A 25,376-nucleotide genomic window follows, 5' to 3' on the forward strand; every position below is an offset into this window, starting at 1 on the left:
AGTCTAATCACTTGATTACTAAGAGTCAAGCAACGGTAAAAATCCTGTTTGAATTGAACAATAATGATAAAATACTCTGATTATAATGTATAAATTTAATGCTATGGAAGCACCATTTACTTTGGACTAGGACGGTGAATAAAAAATTACTGTTTTCAATAAATTAGATAAGACCTCTAAGAAAAAAGGAGGCTAATCATAATTAATGGCAATAGTTTTCGTTTGTCCTTTGGGTTGGAAGATTCCCTAAGAGCTGAAACCACTACCTACTAGCAGCATTTTCTTTACATAATAAAACTCTTTCTGTCTGTCCTATGTCAGAGCCGGTGGTAAGAGCCGGTGTGCTGGCACAGAAAGGCAGAGAGCTTTATTTTTTTTTTCTTATTCTCATTCACTGTATTTTTGATGTATGAAAGAACTAAGGGAGGAAGACAGACCTATCATGATAACTGTGTGTCCTCTGGGGTATGCTTTTTTTGTTTTTATCTCAAGAGATCAATTTTTTTGAAAATTTTTGATCACAGTAGTTTCCTTAACAGTTACAGTTTTTGCTGTCTAGCTTCTAATTTGTGAAATACAAACTTTCGCCATATATCTCATATGATGACGTGTTATTTCAGATTTAGTAAACTTGTGTTAATTACCACTTTATAGGGATCCCTGGGTGGCGCAGCGGTTTGGCGCCTGCCTTTGGCCCAGGGCGCGATCCTGGAGACCCGGGATCGAATCCCACGTCGGGCTCCCGGTGCATGGAGCCTGCTTCTCCCTCTGCCTGTGTCTTTGCCTCTCTCTCTCTCTCTCTCTGTGTGACTATCATAAATTAAAAAAAAAAAAAAATTACCACTTTATAGGAAAAAGTTTCTATTTCATTGTGTCATTTTCTTAGTCCATTGTGAGGCTGCATAAAAAGTCATTTTGGAACACATCTAAAGTTATTAGCTATTTTTAGTTAGAGTTATTATTATTGTTTTGGTTATGCTGAGAAATGGACTATTTATTGATACCAACTTAAATGCCTGTCAGTTTCAGATATGTTCTAGTAAAATCTGCAGTTGTATATCTTCCTTTGTAGATAAGTATAATAATGTGTGCTATTGTAATGTTTTAAGTAATTTAACCTTATTTTTTCTTTCTCCTATTCCAAAAATTGAAACTACTTTCTATTCCTGTCTATAGACCTTTAGTGATAATAGATTTTTTTTTAAAAACTAAAATATTCAATTGATATGAGAACTGTTAAACTAAGGTACATTCAGTATTTATTTGTATTTTGTTTCTCAGCTAGGTGACTTTTATCTGGAACTTCACTGGGATTTTCAAAGCTGGGGTAAGAATGTGTCATATTTTACTGTAAAATATGTTCCAATGTGGAAATGCACGTGCAAAAATAGCTTAAATATACATGTTAGCAAATTTGAACTTGTCCTAAGGAAAATTACATCTTTTTCATCACATTGAATGTAATGGTAATAAAGCCCTGTAGTAATACTTAATTATCCCAACCTGGTTAGTAACTTTCAAAAGTCTTATTTTTAAGACTGAAAATTATTCTTTTTAAACAGAATGAAGATTTAAGTATTTTAATAAATATAAGGAATTCTCAAAGGGAAGAGAATAATTTATGGGATTATTAGATTACTAATTTTTTTAAGGTTTTATTTTATTTATTCATGAGACACAGAAAGAGATTACTAAATTTAATGAGATTTGAAATATAATACTTAGATCCCTGAATGAGAAGAATTCAGTTAACATTATTTGATTTTGTATATTTTGTCATCTTTCAGTCATTTTGCTACTTTTATTGTATACTTCATATATATACCGTTTGGTTGTTCACTGTTTCAATTATTTATAAAACCTTAACCCCTAGATATTTTAGAGTCAGTTAATGATTTATCTTGGCATGATAAGTTTCTCTCCTCCCCATTTTAAACCTCAGTCCATTTAGGGAGAAAACCTTTGTATCTAAAGAGGAAGTGTGATCCTAGTGACTTTTGTTAATTAAACAACTACTAAAACAACTAAATTTGGGTTTCATTTTGAAGATTTAAAAACAATGTAATCTGTGTATAGGTTTGGACATAATGAGCTTATATTTTTTTAAGCATCTGAATTAATTTCTATGAAATAAAGATATTTAAATATTCAGTTATTGACAGCTATAAAAATCACTGTTAATGTTTCATATGAATGCTTTCAAACCCTTTTTAAAGTTTACATGAGTGTAAGTGTGCATGTAATACACAAATACATACATGCACATATATATTGTATCCTCAGAATTAGTTGTTTTAATGGGATCTTGCCATTATATCATTATACAGTTTGTCACTTTTATATAATGTATCATAGGCATCTTTCCGTATTGTTAGCTCATGAGGAAGTACTTCAACAACTACAAAATAATGTGTAGCATGAATGATTAAGATTTTCCTAGTGTGTTTAATCTCTAAGTGTAAAGTTTTGATTTCTAAAGGTCAGTTCTTTTCCAACATTGTTACAACACTAGCTCATTAGGTTAATTTTGGCTCCATCAAAATCACACATGATTTTGTGACTCTGTAGGGCTACCTTGCCTTTATGCTTTATATATCATTCAGAGTCCAGGTGTCTTAGAACACTGAGAGAAAAAGAGGTTTGTAGTAGCTTTGTAAAATAGAAGAATTCCAAGTCAGATTGGTTTAAAGCCTGAATACCATTTTTTTTTTTCATGTGTAAAAACCCTAGGTCTGCTTGGCAATCTTATACTCAAGGTTGTCCCTTGAGCATATTGGTTCTTTAACTGATTCTCAAGAAATTGTTAGTGGTTTACATTCTAAAATAGTTGATTTATCTTGCTGAGCAAATGTTTTAAAATATTTTAAAGTAACATTTCAGTTACATAAAGAAATAGAAATGAATGTAATCACTACTATAATTGTACATATATCTGTAGTTATAAACAGTATAAATGTTGTATAACCAAATTCATGACATAACCACTGTGGTATTGGTTAAAAGTATTGCTTCTTTGGAGATTTGACTTTGGTGCAAAACAGCACATCTATTTCATTGTTGATAAAGGATTTTTCTGATTTCGTGTCAAAACTACTAGCATCTGATGGTTAGATGTCATGTATGATTTTAAAAATGAAACTTATTGGCTAGATTTAATTTAGACCCTTTGGATTAAAAAAAAGCAGCACAATCCTTTTTGTTAGATTTGATTAGTAAGCTTTTTTTTTCTAGAGTTTAGGTGTATTTCTTTCCATTGTCAAAACCCCTAATATTGGAGCACCTGGCTGGCTCAGCTGGTAGAAGTGACTCTTGATCTCAGCATTGTGAGTTCAAGCCCTATGTTGGGCATAGAGTCTATTTAAAAAACAAATGAAGAAGGAGGAACTTATAAATTCCCTTTGCAAACATAAAATGCTAACAAAACATGACTTTTTTTTTTTTTTTTTTTTTTTGCTTAAAAAGAAACCCCTAATATTGAGGGGAAAAAAGGAAACCCAGAAATAAGGGGAAGTTAAAAAATATTGAGATCCAGAATTAGGTTTAATTAGAGGTAGTGGAGGATGCACACTCTTTCTCATATTGTTATATTTAGTGTTTGGCTGAAAGCCTCAAACTTGGTTAATAGCAAGTCTGAAGGCAACTAAAACTATTCCAGCTTAGGTTTTTAGATAAAGAGAAGCTTTAAATTGGGATCAGAAGTACTGGCTCCTATTTGATGTGGGAAATCACATATCTTTCCTCTGCCTCAGTGTCATTTTTTTTTTTTTTTAAGATTTTATTTATTTATTCATGAGAGACACACAGAGAGAGGCAGAAACATAGGCAGAGGGAGAAGCAGGCTCCCTACTGGGAGCCTGATATGGGATTCGATCCTGGTACTCCAGATCATGCCCTGGACCAAAGCCAGGCATGCTTAACCGCTGAGCCACCCAGCCGTCCCCGGTGTCTTCATTTTTAAATGGGGATAATAACTGCCCCAGATATTGCAAACTTTTTTTTTTTTGGTGTGGATAAAATTATGTTTTTGAAGGAAACCCTTTATATACTTACTGTAAAAGCATGAAATAATTTATAGTATAATAATCATGACTTCAAATTTAGCTTTGTGTATATGGCATATTTCAACAGAAAAACTGTTTTTAGAGTTTCTTTACCTCATAATCTACAGAATATCCATTCTGTATTTGAGACTGTGTATTATAGATGGAAAACATTACGTTAATAAACTGTTCTTGATATCAGGAGTAAATAACAGCAAAACTAAGATTAAAATGTAGAGATTTCTTTTTTTCAACTCAGTGAATTATGCTACTTTTGGAGTGTTATGTTAAGCTCTCAGATTATGCTGAGATAACCTCAGATATAGAGAACTTGATCAGTTTACATGAGGGAGAATAAAGTCATTGCAGAATTGGGAAGATGCACATTGCTCTAATTTTGGAATGCATTAAAATCTAGCAGAAATCTTTTTTTCTATGTATTCTCTCTTTCCTTTTTATTAGCTTTTGCTTCTCAGTCCCTAAACTTATTTTCTCTCTGCATTTCTCTGTTCCTGCGCTTCTGATTTTTGATAAGTATTGATATATAATTCTAAATTTTGTTATAGTAGGTTACCATGCTATTTCAAAAGATGCAATAAATTAAGTTAAATTATCTTAAATTAGAGTGCTATATTTTAATTATCTTTTTCATGCTCTACTAAATACTTAAGGATAGGAAAACTGGATCTTGATTAGACAGCATAGAGAAGAGCTTTGATCATGTATATAGATAAATGCTGTTACTGTTGTTTTCAAGTTCTGTTGTTTCATATAAGGAAAAATTTTATCAGAAAATGATTACTGAGCCATCAGAAAGAAAGAGATCTTGCCATTTACAATGCTGTGGATGGAACTAGAGGGTATTACGCTAAGTGAAACAAGTAAGTTAGAGAAAGATAGATGCTTTCACTCATATGTGAAATTTAAACAAAACCGATGAACATAGGGGAAGGGAAGGAAAAATAAAATGAGATGAAAATTGAGAGGGAGGCAAATCATAAGAGATGCTGAACTCTAGGAAACAAATTGAGGGTTGCTGGAGGGGAGGTTGGTGGGAGGAAAGGATGACCAGGTGATGGGCATTAAGGAGGGCAGTTGATATAATGAGCAGTAAGTGTTATATAAGACTGATAAATCACCAAATTCTACCTCTGAAACTAATAAAAAAAAGAAAATGATTTCTTATATTTTTTGACTAGGGTAACTGTAGATATTCCCTTTGGGCAGTAACTTTTCTTATTTGTGTACAGTAAAATGTCTAGAAAACTGTCTTTAATGCCGGAAATCATTTTAGATTACATGACCTCTAGGAATTTAAAAAGGACATTGATATATTAATATACCTTTTTGGATAATTAGACAATATTGATGTTTTTTAAAAAATTAGCTAAAGGGCAGCCCCGGTGGCTCAGCAGTTTAGCGCCACCTTCAGTCCAGGGCAGGATCCTGGAGACCCGGGATCCAGTCCCACGTTGGGCTCCCAGCATGGAGCCTACTTCTACCTCTGCCTGTGTCTCTGCCTCTCTCTCTCTCTGTATCTCTCATGAATAAATAAATAAAATCTTTAAAAAAATGAAATAAAATAAAATAGAAATAAAAAGTTAACTAAAAAACTAGCCTTTAATTTCTATAATAAAGTTTTTACTTCTTTCTAACCGAGGTTGATTATCATTCATTTTTAAAACACTGAGTTTTGTAAAATATGCACGTAGTATATCTTATACACACACACATTCTTATATACACATGTACATGTGATGTGATTTTGATTTCAAGTTGTTTGGGCTTCACATTATTTCTTTTGTATGTGGTAGCTTATTATATCCTGTATGCAGATTTATTCATCCATAGAATAACCTGTATTTCCTAAAACATAGCAGACAGTAAATAATAAAAGAAATCAGAATATGTTTGTTATATGAATGTGAACAACACTGAATGTAGAAATCTGTAGGTGAATAGTATGATTCCGTTTTACAGATTTTGAAACTGAGGTTACACAGTGAGCTTCAGTAACCGAGGTCACATATTTGGAATTCAAACTCAAATTTGACTACTTAGCTCTAAAATTTTTTTTTTAAATACACATTACTTTCCTACTATTTAATGAGATTATATTTAAAGGATCAGATAGGATCCAGGTTAATCAGGTTACCTATTCAGGGTAGTTTAGTTGCTGTGGGGTATGGTTTTCGCATCTATAATAATGTTCTACAGTGTGTATCCAAGAGTGGCACTGTATTGACTGCTATTCATGTGTGTTTGTGGGAGGATGTGAGTGTTAAACTTTGTAGCAATTACAGTTAAATAGTGGGGATTTGAAGTTGCTCGGAATTGCTTTGTGTATTATTAGTGGAAAAATACTATTTTAAAGGAAATCATTACAATTTTAGTGGATTAATAAAATGTTGAAATTACTCTTTTTCTAATTAAGAAATGTGTAATGTTTCAGAACTTTAGGTATTTTTTATCTTTTCTTTTTAAAAACACAGTGCCTTTACTTTCCCGAATTCTGCCTTCTGATGCATGTAAAATATACAAACAAGGTATCAATATCAGGTAAGGTGACTTGATTTTTTTCTTTCTGAGTAACAGAAAATTGAGATTTAGAGGAAGCTTTTCTTTCTGTATTAATAGGTTGCATTTGGATGTAGTATTTTATAACTTAAACATGTTGTAATATATGCACAACATTTTATCTTGAGACATCCTGCGGAGAAGAAACCAAAGATATAAAATCTTGACTAAATCAAAGGTATTCTTATTCAACTGCTGACTATCTAGGAGGCAATCAGAGTGAAGATCACAGGATCTTAAAATGAGAAGATTTAAGATGGTTATCTCTGATCCTGACTATTTGGGGAATAGGGACACACATAAGGAAGACCCAACTCTTGTCCTTTTTTCTCCATCCCTCTCATACCCTCCCTCCTCTGTCCATCTGTCTAAGCATCTGTTCCTTCTAGTGCACACTTTAAGGCTAATTTTAATTTTCTTCTTTTTCTTTTTAAAATTAAGATTGATTTTTGGATCTGATGGGTAATTATTTATTTTACTCAGTTTAGAGTTTTATTTTTATTCTTTGTATCTTAAACTTTGTATTAATACAGGTATATTTATAAATTATACATATGTAAGATGTGTATAATACTAGTGAACTGCCAACTTATATTTATATATCCATATTTTAGTGTATTTATAAATTATATAAATAATTTTGTAAATCTATTATAGCTCTACATATCTCCAGAATATTAATTTGGACATGTAAGGACCTAGAACTAGAAATATATTGAGATAATATCATAAAAACTTTTCATTTGATAAATGAGAAAATATAGAGAGGTGAAGTGATTTTTATAAGTGCATATTGTGAATTAATAGCTGAGCCAGGACCTCTGACTTCCTGTCCGTTCCTACCATGTCACAAGGCAGAAATTTTAGAAAGTCAACTCTGAGATTTATTCTGAGATATGTTGAATTATAGTGAAGAGATAATCTTTAGTTCAAGGTTAGTTCTAGAGAAATTGTTCTCAAGAAGTAGAATTTGATTAAAGTAGAAGTTTCTGGTTTTTGTTTTTAAAAAAATAACCTTCAGATGTTTCTAATTATGAAAGTGCATATGTACATTAAATTCATGATCATTATAGAAACCTTGCAAAATACAGAAAAATATAAAAGAAAAACTAGGAAGAGTTTTGATAATGATAAGATTTATTTCAGTAGCCTATTAACATTATATTATGATTTCATCATAAATTATACATCAATGTAAAAATGTTTACTATAGGTGCTTGCCAAAGGTGGTAGATAATTTGGGAGTGTAGTAGTATTTTCCATATGCTACTTTAAAAAAAAGGTTAGTTTTAGTTGTGTTTGATTCTTAGATTTAGGAAAAAAGTTTCTTTTAAAAAATTATTTCACATTTATATGTGACTTGAAAGTAAATGATATGATGCATATTACATAATGAGTATAAATAATAAAACCACAAAATGGTTAAAATAGAGACATGAGAATAAAAGCCTGAGGGAGAATAATTGTGTCAGAGAATATAGATTAAAGAGAAACTACTATAATTTAGGAAGACACTCAGCGCTGGGGCTTACATAAAGCAGCTGAGGATAAAGGAGAAATGTGATAAGGTTCTAAAGCTCTCATTAACAAAGTTTACCAGATTAATGGAGAGGCTGGGTTTTAGGATGGACAAAGGTTTTTCATAGATGAGAAGAATGAAAAAAAAAATCCATTATATTAAATAACTTTCATGTAAACATCATGAGACAGTTTTTTAAAAAAATTACTACAAATGAAACTGAATTTTAAAATATGTTCAAAGAAATCTTTAAAGTTTACTTATATTTCATGACAGACATGATCATTTAAAATATTTTTTCTGGTGTCAAGGAGAAATTAATACTTCGGTGGAAATAGGAAAGTGTAAGTAACTTTATTGTTGCGAATGTTAGTAAATGTTTTCACTATTAATAATTATGAGGTTATAGATTACCTCATAATAATACCTGATCATTTCAGTCAGTGAAATGATCAGGGCAAACTTTGCCTCATTGCAGGCTTTTTTCTGTCTTTAGGGAAGGCTCTATATTCTTTTTCAGTGTTACTTGGCAGTTTTCAAGCTTTTATGTCAAAAAGAACACTTTCTGTTTTTTCTATTTTTTTGAACATTTTCTATTCAAATCTTTGCAGTTATATAATTTTTTTCATGGCTAATTACATGGTAAGAATTACAAAAAATATATTTAGACTCAAAGGCTTAAAGCGAGGACTAGTTAATACATTAAAATACCATCATGATAAATTGTATCATTATAAGGCATGTAATACAACTTCCGAGGCCATCCAATATGTCAGGGATATTGCCGAAGATGTTTTGGGCAGCCTTTCAGTTGAAATTTACAAAAACACAAATGAAATAAAAATTGACAATGAGTGATATTTGATGTGGCTAGATCAAAAGGTTCAAATGTCACCATGTCAGTGTGTCTTTGTCTTTCTGTCTCTGTCTCTCTGTGCATCTCTTTCCTCACTATTCTTACCTGCCAACCCCTACCAGTCTCATCCGGGATAGGCAACAAGGAAATGGAGGCAGGAGATTACTCTTGTTTCTTTCCCTTTTTTATGTGGGGAAGTGGAGTACCCTGGTAGCTGAAGCTCGAAGTCCAGATAGACCACTTAATAGAAAATGATCTATTCCTTTGTGATATTTTCAGTAGCCTACATCTTACAGAGGTAGGGGATAAGCCTCTGTTACTGGCATTATTTTCTCTTATGCCACATGTACAAGGGGTAACAGGACATGTTTGGTAGTATAGGCACTACTACAGTAGCTGGCCCCCTGGAAGTGGACCAGGAGCTAGAATTCAGCTGTAAAGCACCAGGCAGGATTCACCCCATGGGAATTGTTGATTTGTTTTTTTAGGGCTTTTTGATTTCACTCTTTGGGAGTGTATACATTTTGTATAGCTCAGGAAGGAGGCTCTTGTACATAAGGTAACCATACTTCCCTATTTGCTCTTGGTTCATCCCTGTTGTCCTGGCAAAATTATTAATAGTATCACCTTCACTTTTAAAAGGTACTAGTTTTGTTGATAAATTATATGTAACCCAAGTTACTCTTTTGATGAAGCCTAGAAGATACGTTCCAGTTCTCAGATTTTTCTGTGTAGGGAAATGAAGAAAATGAAGAATGCTCATTCCCTTTGCCTAGTCTGGGATGAGAATTGAATAACTTATGAAGTAATGAATTCTTGAAAACCCAGTAGGTGTGATCAGCATCTTTTAACAGCTGTGTCAACCCATTTTTTAGATTAAGGGTGGTGTTTTGAGCAGCCAGTAAGTGAGATCCTAATGTGGTCTCCTACAAAGTCTGGTGTTAAGATTGAAGCACTTCAGGGTGCTTGTAAGCTTTTCCATTCTAGTGTTATCACTCATTTCAGCAAGGTGGTTTGTGGAATTTATTTGAGACCGATCCATTGGGCTGGGCCATGCCAGGCCTTGGTTACCAAAGAGTATGATAAATACACAAGGACTGATCCATAAGGTTTTTAGGCTGTGGAGATGATGGGAAAGAGAATGCTAATCCGAATCTGGGAAGTCAAACAGAAAGGACAAGAATTTGGAGTAAGTTAAATGATTTATGTAGTTGAGGAATGAAGCAAGGTTTGGTATCGGATGGTTAGGCATAGGCACAGATGTAGATCAAAAGAGCAAGACTGGACACACAGCCCTTAATCTAGGAGTGTGGTCCATCCTTGCTGCTGTACCCTCCTTAGGTACTCTGCTGAGCTAGCAGCATGGTCTCATTGGGATCAAAGAATGTTAGACAAGTCTTCTTTCCTTTAATGCCCTTCACAGTTGAAGTAACTTCTGTGGAGTAGTTGAAGTAAGGGCAATGGTAGGGAACAAGGTATAGTTAGGGAGATATTTGAACAATGTGGAAACAATCTTTTCCTTGCTGGATTAATAAAGTACATATTCAGAAAATGAAATATAGGAAAAATGGAATATATATTTAAATATTCTTTCAGTGTTTTTAAATAAGATACTGTAACTTTCATTAGAAGTTTGACTTTGAAATATGGTGTTAGCATCTCGGTTTGAGTTTAGAAGCAACAAAGCTTGTTTAATTATTATGGAGTTTTATCAAAATTTCATTTGCCAGGATTTCTCATCTCCCCATCTTTCACAGGCTTGACACTACTCTCATAGACTTTACTGACATGAAGTGCCAACGAGGGGATTTAAGCTTCATTTTCAATGGGGATGCGGCACCCTCTGAATCTTTTGTAGTGTTAGACAATGAACAAAAAGTTTATCAGCGAATACACCACGAGGTGAGCATGTCGTCTTCTCGGTATTTCTCTAAATGTTTTTTTTTAAGTGTGTATGTATGCAACCAAGCTTCAGTGTAATTGTTTGAGTCATAAAGTCTAAGTGAGATGGTTCATTCCCGAAGCTTTCATTTCTTTACAACTAGCTTTAAATTTCGTTTTAATTTTTTTATTTTTTTATTTTTCTGGTCTTCATCGTGACCATTCCATTGAGACTTTGCTCATAATTGATGATCTCCTAGTTAAATGAACTCCAACTTGCTTGACTTCTCCTTTGTAGCACTCATTTGTTGAACCTGTGCTGCCCCTTTGACCATTTATTGTCTTGCTACCTTAACTTCTTTTAATGTTGCTGATCATCTCTTGTCTCCCTAGTAGCGGCATCTCTTTTGGCTGTCTGTACTCTTTTTGTACTCTTTTACTGTCCTTAAGTCTTTGGCTATTTTTCTCTATCTTTTCCCTTTTCCTTCTGTCACGTCTTATCTCCCTGTTGTTATTGCCTCCACAAGCACCACTGAAGAATCATATACGTTATCTTTATCCTTTGTTCCCTGAATGTCCCATTCCCTGCTATAAACCAAAGAAAAAGCTTTTTCTGTGCCGCTATATCATTGATACCTTAAAGATGTTTTTAAGTCAACATTTTATTTTGCCACTGTTGCTTTTTTTTTTCATTTTCTTTGTGTTGCCTAAGATGGCAGTGAGCAATGAAGTTTTAGATGGAAGAGAAGATATTCCTTGTGGAGGAAACAGAATGAATAAAGTCAGGAGAGAGGGAATGAGGATGGTCTGTTTCAGAAGCAGAAAAGAGATCTACTTGACTGTGGTGAAGGTTTCTGTTATTGAGCATGGGAATGTGGTTTATAAGAGGCTTTAAAAGCCAGGTAAAATAACAGAATCTGCTTTAGTTGGCAACAGAGAGTCATAGATTCTTAAATAAGGTATTGATTTGATCCACAAGTAATTTAGGTGCTTTACAGCTTTTCTCATTAAATCTTTAAAATAATCTGTCAGAGCAAATAGTTTTATTATCTCCATTTTACAGATTAGAAAATTGAGGCTTATAGATATTAAATGACATCTTCAACATCACACAACCAGTATGTTGTGGATGGATCGGAAAAAGGGAGAGATTAGAGGCAGGGAATTTATGGAAAAAGTTTTTACTTTTTACAGTTTTACAGTTGAGAAGTGATATGGGTGGTGCAACGAATACTTAAAGAAATTATAACTTATATTTCCAAGAATGAAAGACTGACTTGCTGGTAGTTTGAGTGTACTGAATTGAGAATTAAAAAGATTTAAGGGTACGACCCAGCAATTGCACTGTTGGGGATTTACCCCAAAGATACAGATGCAATGAAACGCCAGGACACTTGCACCCCGATGTTTCTAGCAGCAATGTCCACAATAGCCAAACTGTGGAAGGAGCCTCGGTGTCCATCGAAAGATGAATGGATAAAGAAGATGTGGTCTATGTATACAATGGAATATTACTCATCCATTAGAAACGACAAATACCCACCATTTGCTTCGACGTGGATGGAACTGGAGGGTATTATGCTGAGTGAAATGAGTCCATCGGAGAAGGACAAACATTATATGGTCTCATTCATTTGGGGAATATAAATAATAGTGAAAGGGAATAGAAGGGAAGGGAGAAGAAATGTGTGGGAAATATCAGAAAGGGAGACAGAACATACATACTCCTAACTCTGGGAAACGAACTAGGGGTGGTGGAAGGGGAGGGGGGCGGGAGGTGGGGGTGAATGGGTGACAGGCACTGAGGGGGGCACTTGACGGGATGAGCACTGGGTGTTATTCTGTATGTTGGCAAATTGAACACCAATAAAAAATAAATTTATTATTAAAAAAAAGAAAGAAAGATTTAAGGATGAGTGTTGTGCTTCTACCTTGAAGAGTGGAATGATGTGGTGCCAATGGTAGAATTGGAAGTTCTGGATATGGAAATAGGTTTGGGGTTTTAGATGATGTTAATTATGAGTCATTTGCTAAAATCATTCTACTTGCTTCAACCTTCTCTTTATCAGACTTTGAAGTATTTGCTATCGTTGGTGACTCCAGTTCTTAAAATTATCATTTCATTAGGATTTGACTTTGATCGATTGTTCTTTTCCCATCTCTTCTTATTGTTCTTTGCCTGTTGCTTTTTCTTTGCCATCTCTTGAATATTGATGTACCCTTAATGTGGTTCTCATTTTTACAAACTGTCAGAATAATCTCTTCCATTCCTACATCTTGAACTACCTGCTATAGGTTGGTGATTCACCAGTATATATTTCTATCCCAGATAGATCTCCGAAGGAAGATCTACCTACTTAAGTTCCTAATGGATATGATATATGTCTCCCAGGTGCCTCAAAATTCAGCTCATCTAAAACTTAATTCTGTTTTTTCTCCTCCAAACTCCAAACCTGCCCTCTCTCCCATTGTCCTTTCTTTGATGGATGACATTAATCTCTATTCAGCCAGAAAACTGTGAGTTATTTTTGAAATATTTTCTTTTATTCCATGTTTCTTAAGTAGAGAATGTGTGTAGTCCTTTCTGTCTTCCTAAGGTCTTATAATTATCTCTTTTTAGTTGTACCATTACTGCCACAATTCAGATTTTCATTCTATCTCAACTGGTCCGTTGTAAAAATCTCATAAATGATCATCCTGGTCCCATCTTGTCTTCTTCTAAATTATCCCACATACTAGAGATAGATTGAATAATGAAAGCAAATTCATGAAAACTGCCTTCCTTAAAGATATTTTAAAAGATCCTTTTTCCTAAAGAATAAAATCCAAATTCCTTAATATGGCATGGAACCTTCTTGACCTGGCTTTTGCCTACCTTTCTAGACTCTTTTTACCTTACTAACTTAGGTACCTTCATACTGAGCTCTTTGTGGTTTTTCAGATGTACCATGCTGTTTAGTGCTTCATTCCTTTGTTCACATTATTTCCACTTCCTGGAGGGCTCTTCTTGCACTTCCACAGTGGTAGGGACCTACTTAGTGTCACTTCCTCCCTTGCCAGGTGACCATTGTTTTGTTTATGCTCCTACTAAATCTGGTACCATAGAGCTTCTGATACTATATTCATTGTATGGCTTTCTTCCTCTGCTCACCTTGGTTCCTTTAGTTGTATTCCCTGGTACCTAATACAGCACATCAGTACATTCTAGGCTAGAGTTTGGCAAACTCTTTCTGTAAAGGGAGAAATAGTAAATATTTTAGATATTTAGATATATTTTTGGGCCAGATGGTCTCTGTCACAGCTACTCAGAAGAACAGAAGAGTTCTGTTCCAAAAGTTTATTTGAAAAGAGGGTTTTTGAAACTTAAGGCAGTTTTCTTCATAGACCATGTTGTATACAGCATTGTTCCCAAACTAATACATGAACTCCTAATTAATTTACAGTATATTTGAAACATAATATCTAACAGTTCTTTGCAACCTCTGCCAGCCAAAGTTTTTCTTTAGACAATTGTGTTCAGAATCAGTTTTGTTGCTAGGACTACATTTTCACCTTTTATAGCTTTAGCATTCTTCACTTGTAAAGGGTGAAGGAAATGGCACTGTCCTAGTACCAAGGTATTCTTTTCTATAGACTCATAGATTCAGCAATTGACTATGTCTGGGTGAAGTTTGGTGGTGAAGAATAGAAAATGGGCATCTTGGGAAGCTGGAAATCAGGAGTTATTTGAAATAGAGCCTCCAGTCATCATGAAACCCCAAGGACAAACTGTAGAAATGCCTCCTCAAAGAGAGGAAAAACTAAAACCAGACGAAATCAGACAGGGAGACAAACCATAAGAGACTTTTAATCATAGGAAACAAATGAGGGTCGCTGGAGGGGAGGGGTGCGGGGACGGGATAAGAGGTGATGGGCATTAAGGAGGGCACTGGGTGATATATAAGACTGATGGATCACCGAGGTCTACCTCTGAAACCAATAATACATTATATGTTAATTAATTGCATTTAAATAAAAATTTTAAAACTCTTTGGACAATTCTTATGCCCTAGTCACCTCTCTAGGTTCTGCCTGTTTCCTCTTTTTATTTCCCCTTAAGACCCTGGAATATCAGAGTCCCTCTTGGCCTATTATAGAATAGAATCTCATTTTATACCTACTCATTTACCCTTCCTTACCTGGTTATTTAGTCTTCTGTCCCTGAAGGAAGCACAAACCTTTTTTTTCTCACTTAAAAAAATTATTATTAATCAATTATTATATACCAGCACTGGGGAATATGGAGAGGATAAGCCTGAAACAAGACTGATTATTAAGTTTTGAAACCATGGGTTGATATTTTTGGATTCCCTTTCTGTCTATAAGGAATATAGAAAGGATCTCCTTCCTTCCTCCCTCCCTCCCTCCCTCCCTCTCTCCCTCCCTCCCTCCCTCCCTTCCTTCCTCCCTTCCTTCCTCCCATACCCATCCTTCCTTCTCTCCTTCCCTTCTGCTCTCCTTCTCTTCCTTCTACTTATAGCTTTTGGGAAAGAAAGGCTCAAATGATAGTGGTGGGTCTTTGGAGTAGAAAGAATTAAAGTAAGACTGATTTATATTTAAGGAAAACCTTTATATTGGAATTTTGTCTCAGACCTCTCAACTTAATTCTTAATCTTTTAAAATTGCTCTGTTTATTCTATATTTCTATAATGGGTAATCCAGTATTGTTTCCATAACATATCTCTAACAATATAAGAGTACTGGATTTCATGTACCCTGTAATTATAGATTTATAATTAGTCATAATTCTAACTTATTTAGAGATAAAGAGTTTAAACTTCTGTAATTGGCTTTTAGAGTAAGTAGCACTTCACATGTTTTAGAATGTGTCCTTTTTTGGTTTTTGAAATCTGTAACATTTTAATTGTTGATATTTTCATATGTAGGACTAATAACTTTTGAAAATCTAGATTCTTATATTTACCTTTTACCCCCACTGCAGGAATCAGAGATGGAAACAGAAGAGGAGGTTGACATTTTAATGAGTAGTGATATTTACTCTGCAACTTTATCAACCAAATCAATTTCTTTCACGCGTGCCCAAACTGGATGGCTTTTTCGGGAAGATAAAACAGTATGTACAAATCTTGATTTTTCAACTTTAAAAATTGTTCAGTATTTAATGAACAATTAATAATTATTATTATTCATTATTCATATATTAATAATAATGAACAATTAATATTGCCAAAATAATATGATGGAGATGCAGGAAGAAGTAGCTTACTGAATTGTCTTCCAGTGGTTTATTCCTTCTCCTGAATCCAGATAAGGAATGGTTGTTTACAGAATTGGAAGATACTCTTACAAAAGCCAAGAGAGAAAGTTTAGCTCATTTGAATTTTGTTGAGAAAGATTCTTGCTGTCAGCTACCTTGTTGTTTGCAGGGAACAGTGTCTTTTAATGGTTCTATTACATTTCTTATGCTTTTATTCCTTAAGAGGATGGCAAAGAGGGATACACTTTTGAATTCGTTTCCCTGGGTCTTTTTTTTTCCTTTCCACTTTTAGACTTCCAAACTACTCACTCGCTGTTTCTCAGTATTCTGTATATATGACTAAAATAAGCTTTCATTTCTATAATATTATCATTAAATTAAATTTCTGTGGAGGTTCGTTCCCTTAGTGAATTGTAAATTCTTTCCATAATTCTCATTGCATTTGTCAGCAAGAGGTTCTATAAGATTATTCAAAATATATTTAAAAATTTTTAATTAGATATATGAAGAAGCCTTTTTTAAAGTTTTAAATAAAATTAAAAATAAATCATCACAGAGGCACCTGGCTGGCTCAGTCAGGGGAGCATGCAACTCTTGATCCTGGGTTTGTGAATTCAGGTCCCACATTGGGTGTAGAGATTACTTAAAAATAAACATATTAAAAAAAAAAGAATAAATCATCACATAGGTAAAGGTCAAGATTTATTGCTTTTAACAATTATGTTTTAAAAATTATGTTTCCTTATACATAGAAATCTAATATATTCTTACTGGGAAAACAAAAATAGCTTATATTAGAGTTCTCTTAGGAGGAAATCAGTAGGAAATCTCTCTTTCTGTATCTCTATATACCTAAAACACATAGATACATGTATATCTATATATAATATATGGATATAGAGAGAGAAGGAGGGAGGGGTGTAGGGGAGATTGATTTATTTAAAGGAATTGACTTATATGAGTATAGGTGCTAGCCAGTCTGAAATCTGTAGAGCAGTCTACCAGGTTGGAAATTCAGAGAAGAGTTGATAACGGTCTTGAGTCTAAAATCAATAGGCTAGAATCTCAGGCAGGGTTTCTATGTTACAGCCTTGAGTCAGAATTGCTTTTCCTTTGGGAAACTTTAGTCTTTGCTCTTTGGTCTGTATTTGTTTGGGTGAAGTCTGCCTACATTATGGAGGCTAACTGGCTTTATTCCAAGTCCACTGGTTTAACTGTGAATTACATCTAAAAAATACCTCCACAGCAACATCTAGACAGGTATTAGACCAGATAGCTAGGCACTATAGTCTAGTCAAGTTGACACAAAATTAATCACCATACAACCTTATAGATAAACCTGTAAAGTGCCACTATATCACTACTCAATCCCTAGAATACTTTGTAGAGGATTATCCATTTATATATCCTCTAGACCTTTCTTATGCTGTAAATACATTAATATGTATCCATAGTAATATGTATCTTTAGTGGTTGATATTTATTTTTTCTAGTGTCGTATTATGTCTTTTGTTTTGCAACTTTTTTTTTTACTCTTTAGTATGTTTAGAAAGCTTTTTCTTATCAGCAGTACCAGTTCATTTTTTTTTAGCAACTGCATAGTATTCCATAGTATGGATATATTGTAGTTTATCTAGTCTCTTATTTATGGACATTTTGATGAATGACACACATTTGTGTCCAGTTTTCTGCTATTACAAATGATGTTTTGCTTACCATCCATTTACATGCCTTTGCATTATCTGTTATAGATAGAAAAAAATGGAATGGCTGGATTTTGAAGAATATACACTTACAATTTATTTATTGATATGATAATTTAATAAATGCTTTTTCATTTTAAGATTTCAAAAACTGAGAATTATCTCCTGAGTATTTCTCAACCACAGAAAGATTCTCACTATTAGATGTAGGCTCATCAACTTTATTTTCTAAGCCTATTTGGCAACAAATAGTATTATGGGATTTCCAGTTGTGAACTCCCACACTGCAGTCCATTTGTCGGTTTGAAGTCTTATTTGTTTGTACTCTGTTCTTCTGGACAGCATTAGAAGGATCACCTCAAGAGAAGATAAAAATTGAAGCTGCTATTCATCTAGTGCTACTGCTAAGCAGCTTAAAGCTCTTGAACAGCGTCTAGGTGATCTTCTAAAATCTTTGACAGGTAAGGAGGGAGTCAGTAATAATTATGGTTCCCATTTTGTAGGTAGAAACAGGTGCAGAATGCCTAACTTTTTGGTGACTGGTAAGGAGGCCACCAAAAGTAAGGTGTACATGGAATCAACTCTAAACACAGTTTTGGAATGCCAAAAAATATCAGCAAGATGGGACCAGGTGATTTGCATACAGGTAGAAATGGGAAGCTTGTTTTCAGTAAGTTATTGATCATGGGTTTTGTAGTAAGGTATTTGAAACTGACCACTCATGGGTCTGAAAAAGGTAAAGGTTAATGTTGAAGGAGGACTTCATTGAAAGGAAGTAATAACTCTTTTCTTGGTATCATTTATATCACTTGAGTTTTCTTACCCAAATCCATAATGTAAACACTTAATTGTATTGGTCAGCAAGACCACTCTGTTGTTCTCTCTTCTTTATTGAAAGAAGCAATCAACTGTAACTCGAAGTTAGATCCTGTTACAGAATAGATTATTGGAACAGGTAATTAATTCTAGGTGTGCTAGAGATTCCTGTGTGAATTAGAATATTTATTTTCATTCCACTTTTTTTTTTTCTATCTGTAAAATGGGAACAGTAATTATCCCTGACCCCTCCTTGTTACTCATGGTGTTTGACTATCGGCTAAATAAAGTTTTCAGATAGCTTTGTGCTACTTGGGAGTAGATTCTAAAGGAATACTATGTGGTATTTTTATTTATATTTAATCATTTGCAGATTATCATATATCTTGTGTGTCTTAAATTTTCCTTTGCAAATGTGAAATGTGTAATTTTGTATATAATTGAGATAATTTGATAAGCTCAATTACCAAAGAAGTATTTATTTTTACCTAAATGCTACATGTTTGTGGAAAAACATGTATATTTGAAACTTTCTTTTTAATCTTTAAAACTTAAGATAAACTTAATTCATTTTGTTATTTTGAAATATTTTAATATTTTATTTTGATTATTTAATTTTGTTTTAGGAAAGAGTAGGAAACTTTTTGGCAGACTTTTATCTGGTGAATGGACTTGTTTTAGAATCAAGAAAAAGAAGAGAACACCTTAGTGAAGAAGATATTCTTCGAAATAAGGCCATTATGGAGAGTTTGAGTAAAGGTGGAAACATAATGGAACAGAATTTTGAGGTATAATATTTACTTCTAATTTATAACATGCTAAGGAGAGAAGGGGTAGACTTCATTCCTGGCACTCAGTGAATTTATATCAGTACACTAAGTACACCCATAGGGGTTGTTTTGTTTTTTTAACTAGCTATCACCTTTTATTTTTCTGTGATAGCGCCTTTGGTGGTTTTTTGTGAATCTATTCTTGGCCTCTGAGTCTTCATTAATAGATTAAAATCATTTTGTAAACATGAAACCCAGTGTTAAATTTTAATTTGTGTCCCTTTGCATATCTTTCCTGCTTCACCAACTGAAATCTTGTGTTGCTTTGAAGGCCCACTAAAGAATTACCTCTTTTATGAAGTCATTTCTAAGCTGTAACTTCCCATAAGTTGTATTCAGCATGTATATCTTGAGAGCATGCTATATGCAAAGAATTGTGTGACAGTAGGGAAAGGGGAGGGGAAGTTAGGAGATACAAAGGTCTATGAGACATCATCATTGCCTCTGCAATCTTATTTCCTCATAAGATGAATTGGATGGGTTCTTAAATTTATTTTTTATTTTGACAATTTTAGATTTACAAGTAAGTACAAGAAAACAGTACAAAGAATTCGATACTTTTAATCAAGATTCCCCAAATGTTAACATTTTACTACAGTTATAAGCAGTGCTTTTCAAATCAAAGGCAGCATAGGGACCCGTTAGTAGGTTATGAAATTAATCTAGTGGGCTATGACCATCCTTTTTTAAAAGAGAAAAAAATGAGAACCTAAGTAAAGATGTTAGAGTAAAACCAGAGCACATCACATGTAATATGGGTCATTATTACCTAACGAAATAATAGTTTCAGGGGTGTATGTGTCACATAAATACACAAATGTGTGAGTGCTGGTTTGAAGTGTAAAATATGACTCACAGGAGTAAAAAAGATTGAAGGTTACTATGAGGAGGCTTGAATCCGTGAATGTGTGGTCTTTCTCCTCTGGTATTATGCTAGATTATGTTTTAGGGATAAACTGTTTCAGAATAGTATGTCAGGTTCCAGCTAATTCATGGTGATGCTGTGTGTGTGGAAAATATTTTAGTTTTTTAGAAAGTTCATGTGTTTTGTGAATCAGCCATAGTTTATTTAGTTAAATAAGTGCAGAATATAAAATGTTTAAGAATCCTCATTAAATGTTAAGGAAACATTGTGATTATGCCAGTGTAGTGTGATCCCATCCCCTTCCTGCCAGATCCTCTTTGTATTCGTTTTTCTTTTGGCCTTGGATTAGAGCCTCATAGGACTTCATTTTCTGGGAGACTTCTGGTATTAACTGATCTCTTGGTCAGTAGGAGATGTAGGACACGATATGCTCAGGGAATAGAAATGGAGATGAACTGAGAGAGGGAATGCTGAGCTCAGTCTTTGACACAGCTGCTACCCTCTTCCATTATTGACCAGACAAAAGGCCATTTCTTTGGACTTGCATTTTGATTAAGATTTTATTGAACTTGTCTTTTTAAAAAATGATTTTGTTAGTTAAAAAAAAAAAAGATTTTGTTAAAAAAAGATTTTGTTGTCGTGGTAGGTATTGCTACCTATGTTTAAGTTTGTCAGTAAACTATTTTGGGATGAATACACAGAAACAAAACTTTATACACTAGAATTTCATGGGCCATTAGCCAGCCATTTGTCTTCAGTTGTCTTTTTAACTACATTTAAACTTAACAGTATACAACTTGATTTTCTTCAGGGCAGAAATTATAACCTGATGCACCTGAATTGTTCAAGGGCCATTTAAATGGCATTTTAATCAGCAGTAGTTTTGAACTTTGAACTTAAAACATAGTTTAATTCCAAAGAGGTATGTAATAGAACCAAATAATATGAAATAAATTAACTAAACAAGCTTTCAACTTCTGATCAGAAATTGGAAGAAACAGTTCCTGTGTGAAGCATAGCCCTTGAACTATATATAGGTGATGATGATTGATGAATATTTAAATTCAACTTGTCAATTTCTACAAAAGATAAAAAACTTGGTGGGATTTTGATTAGGATGATGTTGAATATATAGATCAATTTTTACATAAAGGTCTGCTCGATTTTTCTTAATTCATCTTTTTATTCTGAAATAACCATAGGTTCAAATACATAGTCCTAAGAGTATGCCTCACCCAGTTTTCTCAAATGGCAACAAACGTCTTGCAAAACAGTAATACAGTATCATAACCAGGATATTTACATTTCCAGTCAAGATACAGAACATGTCCATCACCACAAGATCCTGTATATTCCCCTTGTATAGGCACACCTTCTGCCTTTTTGCGCCTTCCCTGTCCTTCATCCCTGGCAACCATTAATCTGTTTCTCCATTTAAAAAATTTTGTCACTTCAAGGATATTGCACATAACCTTTTGAGATTTTTTTTTTCCACTCAGCTCAGCTTAATTCCCTGGTAGTTTTTCCAAGTTGGTGTGTAAGTCAATAGTTTGTTCCTTTTACTGCTGAGTAGTAGTCAATGTTGTGAATGTACCATAGTTTGCTTAAGTATTCACCTGTTGAAGGAAACATCGGTTGTTTCCAATTTTAGGTCATTTCAAATAAAGCTGCCATGAACATTCACCTGTAGGTTTTTGTGTGAATAGAAGTCTTTATTTCTCTGAGATAAATGCTCTCTTTGGGAATGTGTGAAGCTTGTGTATGTGTTTGTGTGTATGTTTGAGGGGTATATGGGGAGAGGGGCCCTGGAGGAGTGGGCCATCAGACCTTGTGTGCCTCACCACCCTGGTGGCTCTAGAGGACAGTTCATGCCAGTTGTCTGATTTATCTACTCTGTGTACTGTTCGTACTGTAATCGGGCCCAAGTGTCCAAGAACACCCAGCTCCAGTGAACAGACCAGGTTCAGCTACTTGCCACCGGCAAGATCCAAAAGCAGAGAGACAAGTGGTTGTGAAATAAGGAATTTATTTTCATGACGCCAACACCAGGAAGATAGTTAACTGAAGTCTCAAAGACTATCCAAAGTGCTGAAAATACTTCTGGGTTTATGTAAGGAAAATGTGGGACAAAGCTCAGTGGGCACATGCTGCTGAACAGTAAAAGTCAGGTTGATCATTGTCTTGGGGGGTCTTGCTGGTGTCAGGGCAGTTCTTATTGCTTGAGGGAGTAGTCTGGGTTTATAGTATCAAGGGATCCTTTGCTTGTAGGGTTTTTTGCCTGAGTTAAAAGATGACTGGAAAGAACTTAATTAGAAAGTACAGCCTGAGGTCAAATGGAGGTAGTGAAGTGCTTTCCAGCACTCATCTCTAGAATGCCCACATCCTGCCCTTGCTTTAGTCCATTCAGAACTCCCTCCACAATGAAGAGTTCACACATCCCTCTCTGGGGGGGGTGGGGGGGGTGGGGGGTGGGTGGATTTCTTCATTCAGGTCCAAGTGCAATGAAGAGTACAATTAATTAATGGATTGGATGGTAGTTAACATGTTTAGTTTTATGAGAAACTGCCAAAATGTTTTCCATTTTCCATTCTCTAACAAAATACAGTAGATTGGATGGCTTAAACAACAAGGGTTTATTTTTCACAGTTCTAGAGGCTGGGAAGACCACGGTCATGATGCTGGCTATTTGCTTCCCAGATAAGGGTTTTCTTACTGACTTACAGATGACCTCTTGCTGTGTTCTTAGGTGGGGGAGAGCACTCTGGTCTCTTCCTTATCTTATGAGGACAGGAATCCCATCATGTGGGTCCCACTTTATGACCTCATCTAAATCTAATTACTTCCCAAAGGCCCCACCTCAAATACCATCTCATTGGTGGTTAGAGTTTTAACACGTGAATTTTGGAGAGAGAGGCATTTAGTACATAACGGATAGTGAACAGTGCTGTCTCATTGTGGTTTTATTGCATATCCTTAATGGCTAATGATATTTCAGTGCTCATATTTTCATGTGCTTATTTGCCATAAAATATACAGATTTATATCCTCTTTGATAAAATGTTTCTTCAGGTCTTTTGCCCATTGTCTAGTTTGTTTCTTTACTGTTAAATTTTAAAGTTCTTTATACATTCTAGGTACTAGTTCTTTGTCAGATGTGTGTGCAGATATTTTTTTCCTACTTTGTAGCTTATTTTTTCATCCTATTAAACTGGTCTTTGGAAGAGGAAAAGTCTTTAATTTTGATAAGATCCAGGTTATCAGTTTTTGTTTTATGACTTCCACCAAATCTAAAAACACTCTGCTTAGCTCCAAGTCCCTAAGATTTTCTCCTATATGTTTTTGCTGAAACTCTTATATTTCTACATTTTACTTCTAAGCCCATGAATTAGTTAATTTTGTATAAGATTTGATGTATGACCAAGGTTTATTTTTTTGGCTTGGATGTCCAGTTGATTTAGCATCATTAAAAAAAAAAAAGAAAAAGAAAAAAAAGAAAAAAAAAGGTCTATCCTTCCTCCATTGAATCACAACCTGCTGGAATTTTTATTGGGGTAGTGTTGAATTTATAAATTAAAGTAAGGGAACTTGATATCTTAAAAAATATTGAGTCTTCTGTTTTATGAACATGGTATATCTCTCCATTTATTTAGATCTTCTGTAGATCTTCTGTAGATCTTCTGTAGAACACTTTCAGAAGTGTTTTGTAGTTTTTAGTATACCAATCTTACACATATTTTACTAAGTCTCCCTCAAGCATTTAGTATTTTTTAGTACTTTCATAAATGGTAATGTTTTTATAGTTCATTTTCTAGGCATTCCATTATAGCATATAGAAATACATATGATTTGTCCATATTGCTAAATTAATATATTAGTTATATAGTTTTTATAGACTCTTTAGGATTTTCTACAGATGATCATGTTTCCTTGCCAATCTTTTAGCCTTTGTTTTTCTTATTGCACTGGGAAGTAACACCAATATAATATTGAATAAGTAAGTTTTGAGAGCAGGTATCATGCCTTTTTCCTGACCTTAGAAGAGATTTTTTTTTTATACATGTGAATTTTTAAAAATCATTATACTAATTTTCAATCTGGCATGAGTAATTTCTTAATTACTAAGAGGCATGGGTATATTATTGTTAGCTCTATAATCCTTGTAAGATTACATTTTAATTGTTTTAGAATAAAGAAAATACGTATCTCATTATATATTGTTTGGACTTTAGATAGGGAAGAACTGAAGAATTACATTTGAGAATCTTTTTGAAGTTCAATTATAAATATTTAGAAGAAATTTAAAGAAAACAGTAATTCTGTCAGATACTCATCTATATATATAATTTGATTTGGTTGAATCAGGTAGGTGCAGGATGAAAGAACATCAAAATAGAATTGATAAATGTAATTATAAAAAGACATACAAATCAGCGGTGTATTTTGTGTGTGTGTATTTCTCCTAGACACAATTTGCTAACACATGAAAAGCAACATGAAGCTGATATCAGTTTAATTATATTCGATAGTGGCATTAAAGGAGAATAGAAATATTTGAATGCATTTTGTAGATAATTTTAGGAAGGTATAGTTCTTTAAACCTACATAAGCTTTTTAGGAAAGGTATATATTAATTAACATGTAAAGTTTAAAAATTGGGGTCAAAAAGAGTAAAGGGAAGGATCCATTGAATTCAAGAGTCATTTAATGATGAACTATGTTTAAAATTTTAACAGAGTTTAAAAGAATATATACCAGTATTGAAATTAATAGCTGCTAGGTCATATTTGGTAGTACAAAAATAAATCAACACAAATCAACATAATGCTTTATTAACTTTCAAGTCAGGATGAAATATAGATTAGTTACTCAAATGTATAGAAATAGAAAAGGATTCTCCAGTGGCCTAAGTTGAATGAAGTACCATAAACTCAAATTGAGTTTCTACAGTAAAAAACTGAATCCATATTCATCTCAACAAGTTGTTTTCTTATTTATGTTGGCTTAAAACTTTGGAGTTGTTTTTAGCATGGGC

At 33.8% G+C, this 25,376-nt stretch overlaps 1 protein-coding gene across 3 annotated transcripts in view; it reads left to right on the forward strand.

Annotated features, from left to right (window-relative positions):
* ANKRD13C (ankyrin repeat domain 13C) overlaps nucleotides 1-25,376 on the forward strand; it is an 85,437-nt gene that overhangs the window by 40,349 nt on the left and 19,712 nt on the right. For 2 of the 3 annotated variants that reach the window (XM_025418006.3, XM_049111808.1), the window contains 5 exons: nucleotides 1,282-1,327; nucleotides 6,533-6,599; nucleotides 10,750-10,894; nucleotides 15,855-15,986; nucleotides 19,276-19,437. In XM_025418006.3, coding sequence (XP_025273791.1) covers nucleotides 1,282-1,327; nucleotides 6,533-6,599; nucleotides 10,750-10,894; nucleotides 15,855-15,986; nucleotides 19,276-19,437 — 552 coding nt within the window. The remainder of the gene's footprint in view (nucleotides 1-1,281; nucleotides 1,328-6,532; nucleotides 6,600-10,749; nucleotides 10,895-15,854; nucleotides 15,987-19,275; nucleotides 19,438-25,376) is intronic. The other variant, XM_049111809.1, reaches the window with a different exon arrangement.

This window comes from Canis lupus, chromosome 6 (assembly GCF_003254725.2).
Source record: "Canis lupus dingo isolate Sandy chromosome 6, ASM325472v2, whole genome shotgun sequence".
Classification (NCBI taxonomy): Eukaryota; Metazoa; Chordata; class Mammalia; order Carnivora; family Canidae; genus Canis; species Canis lupus.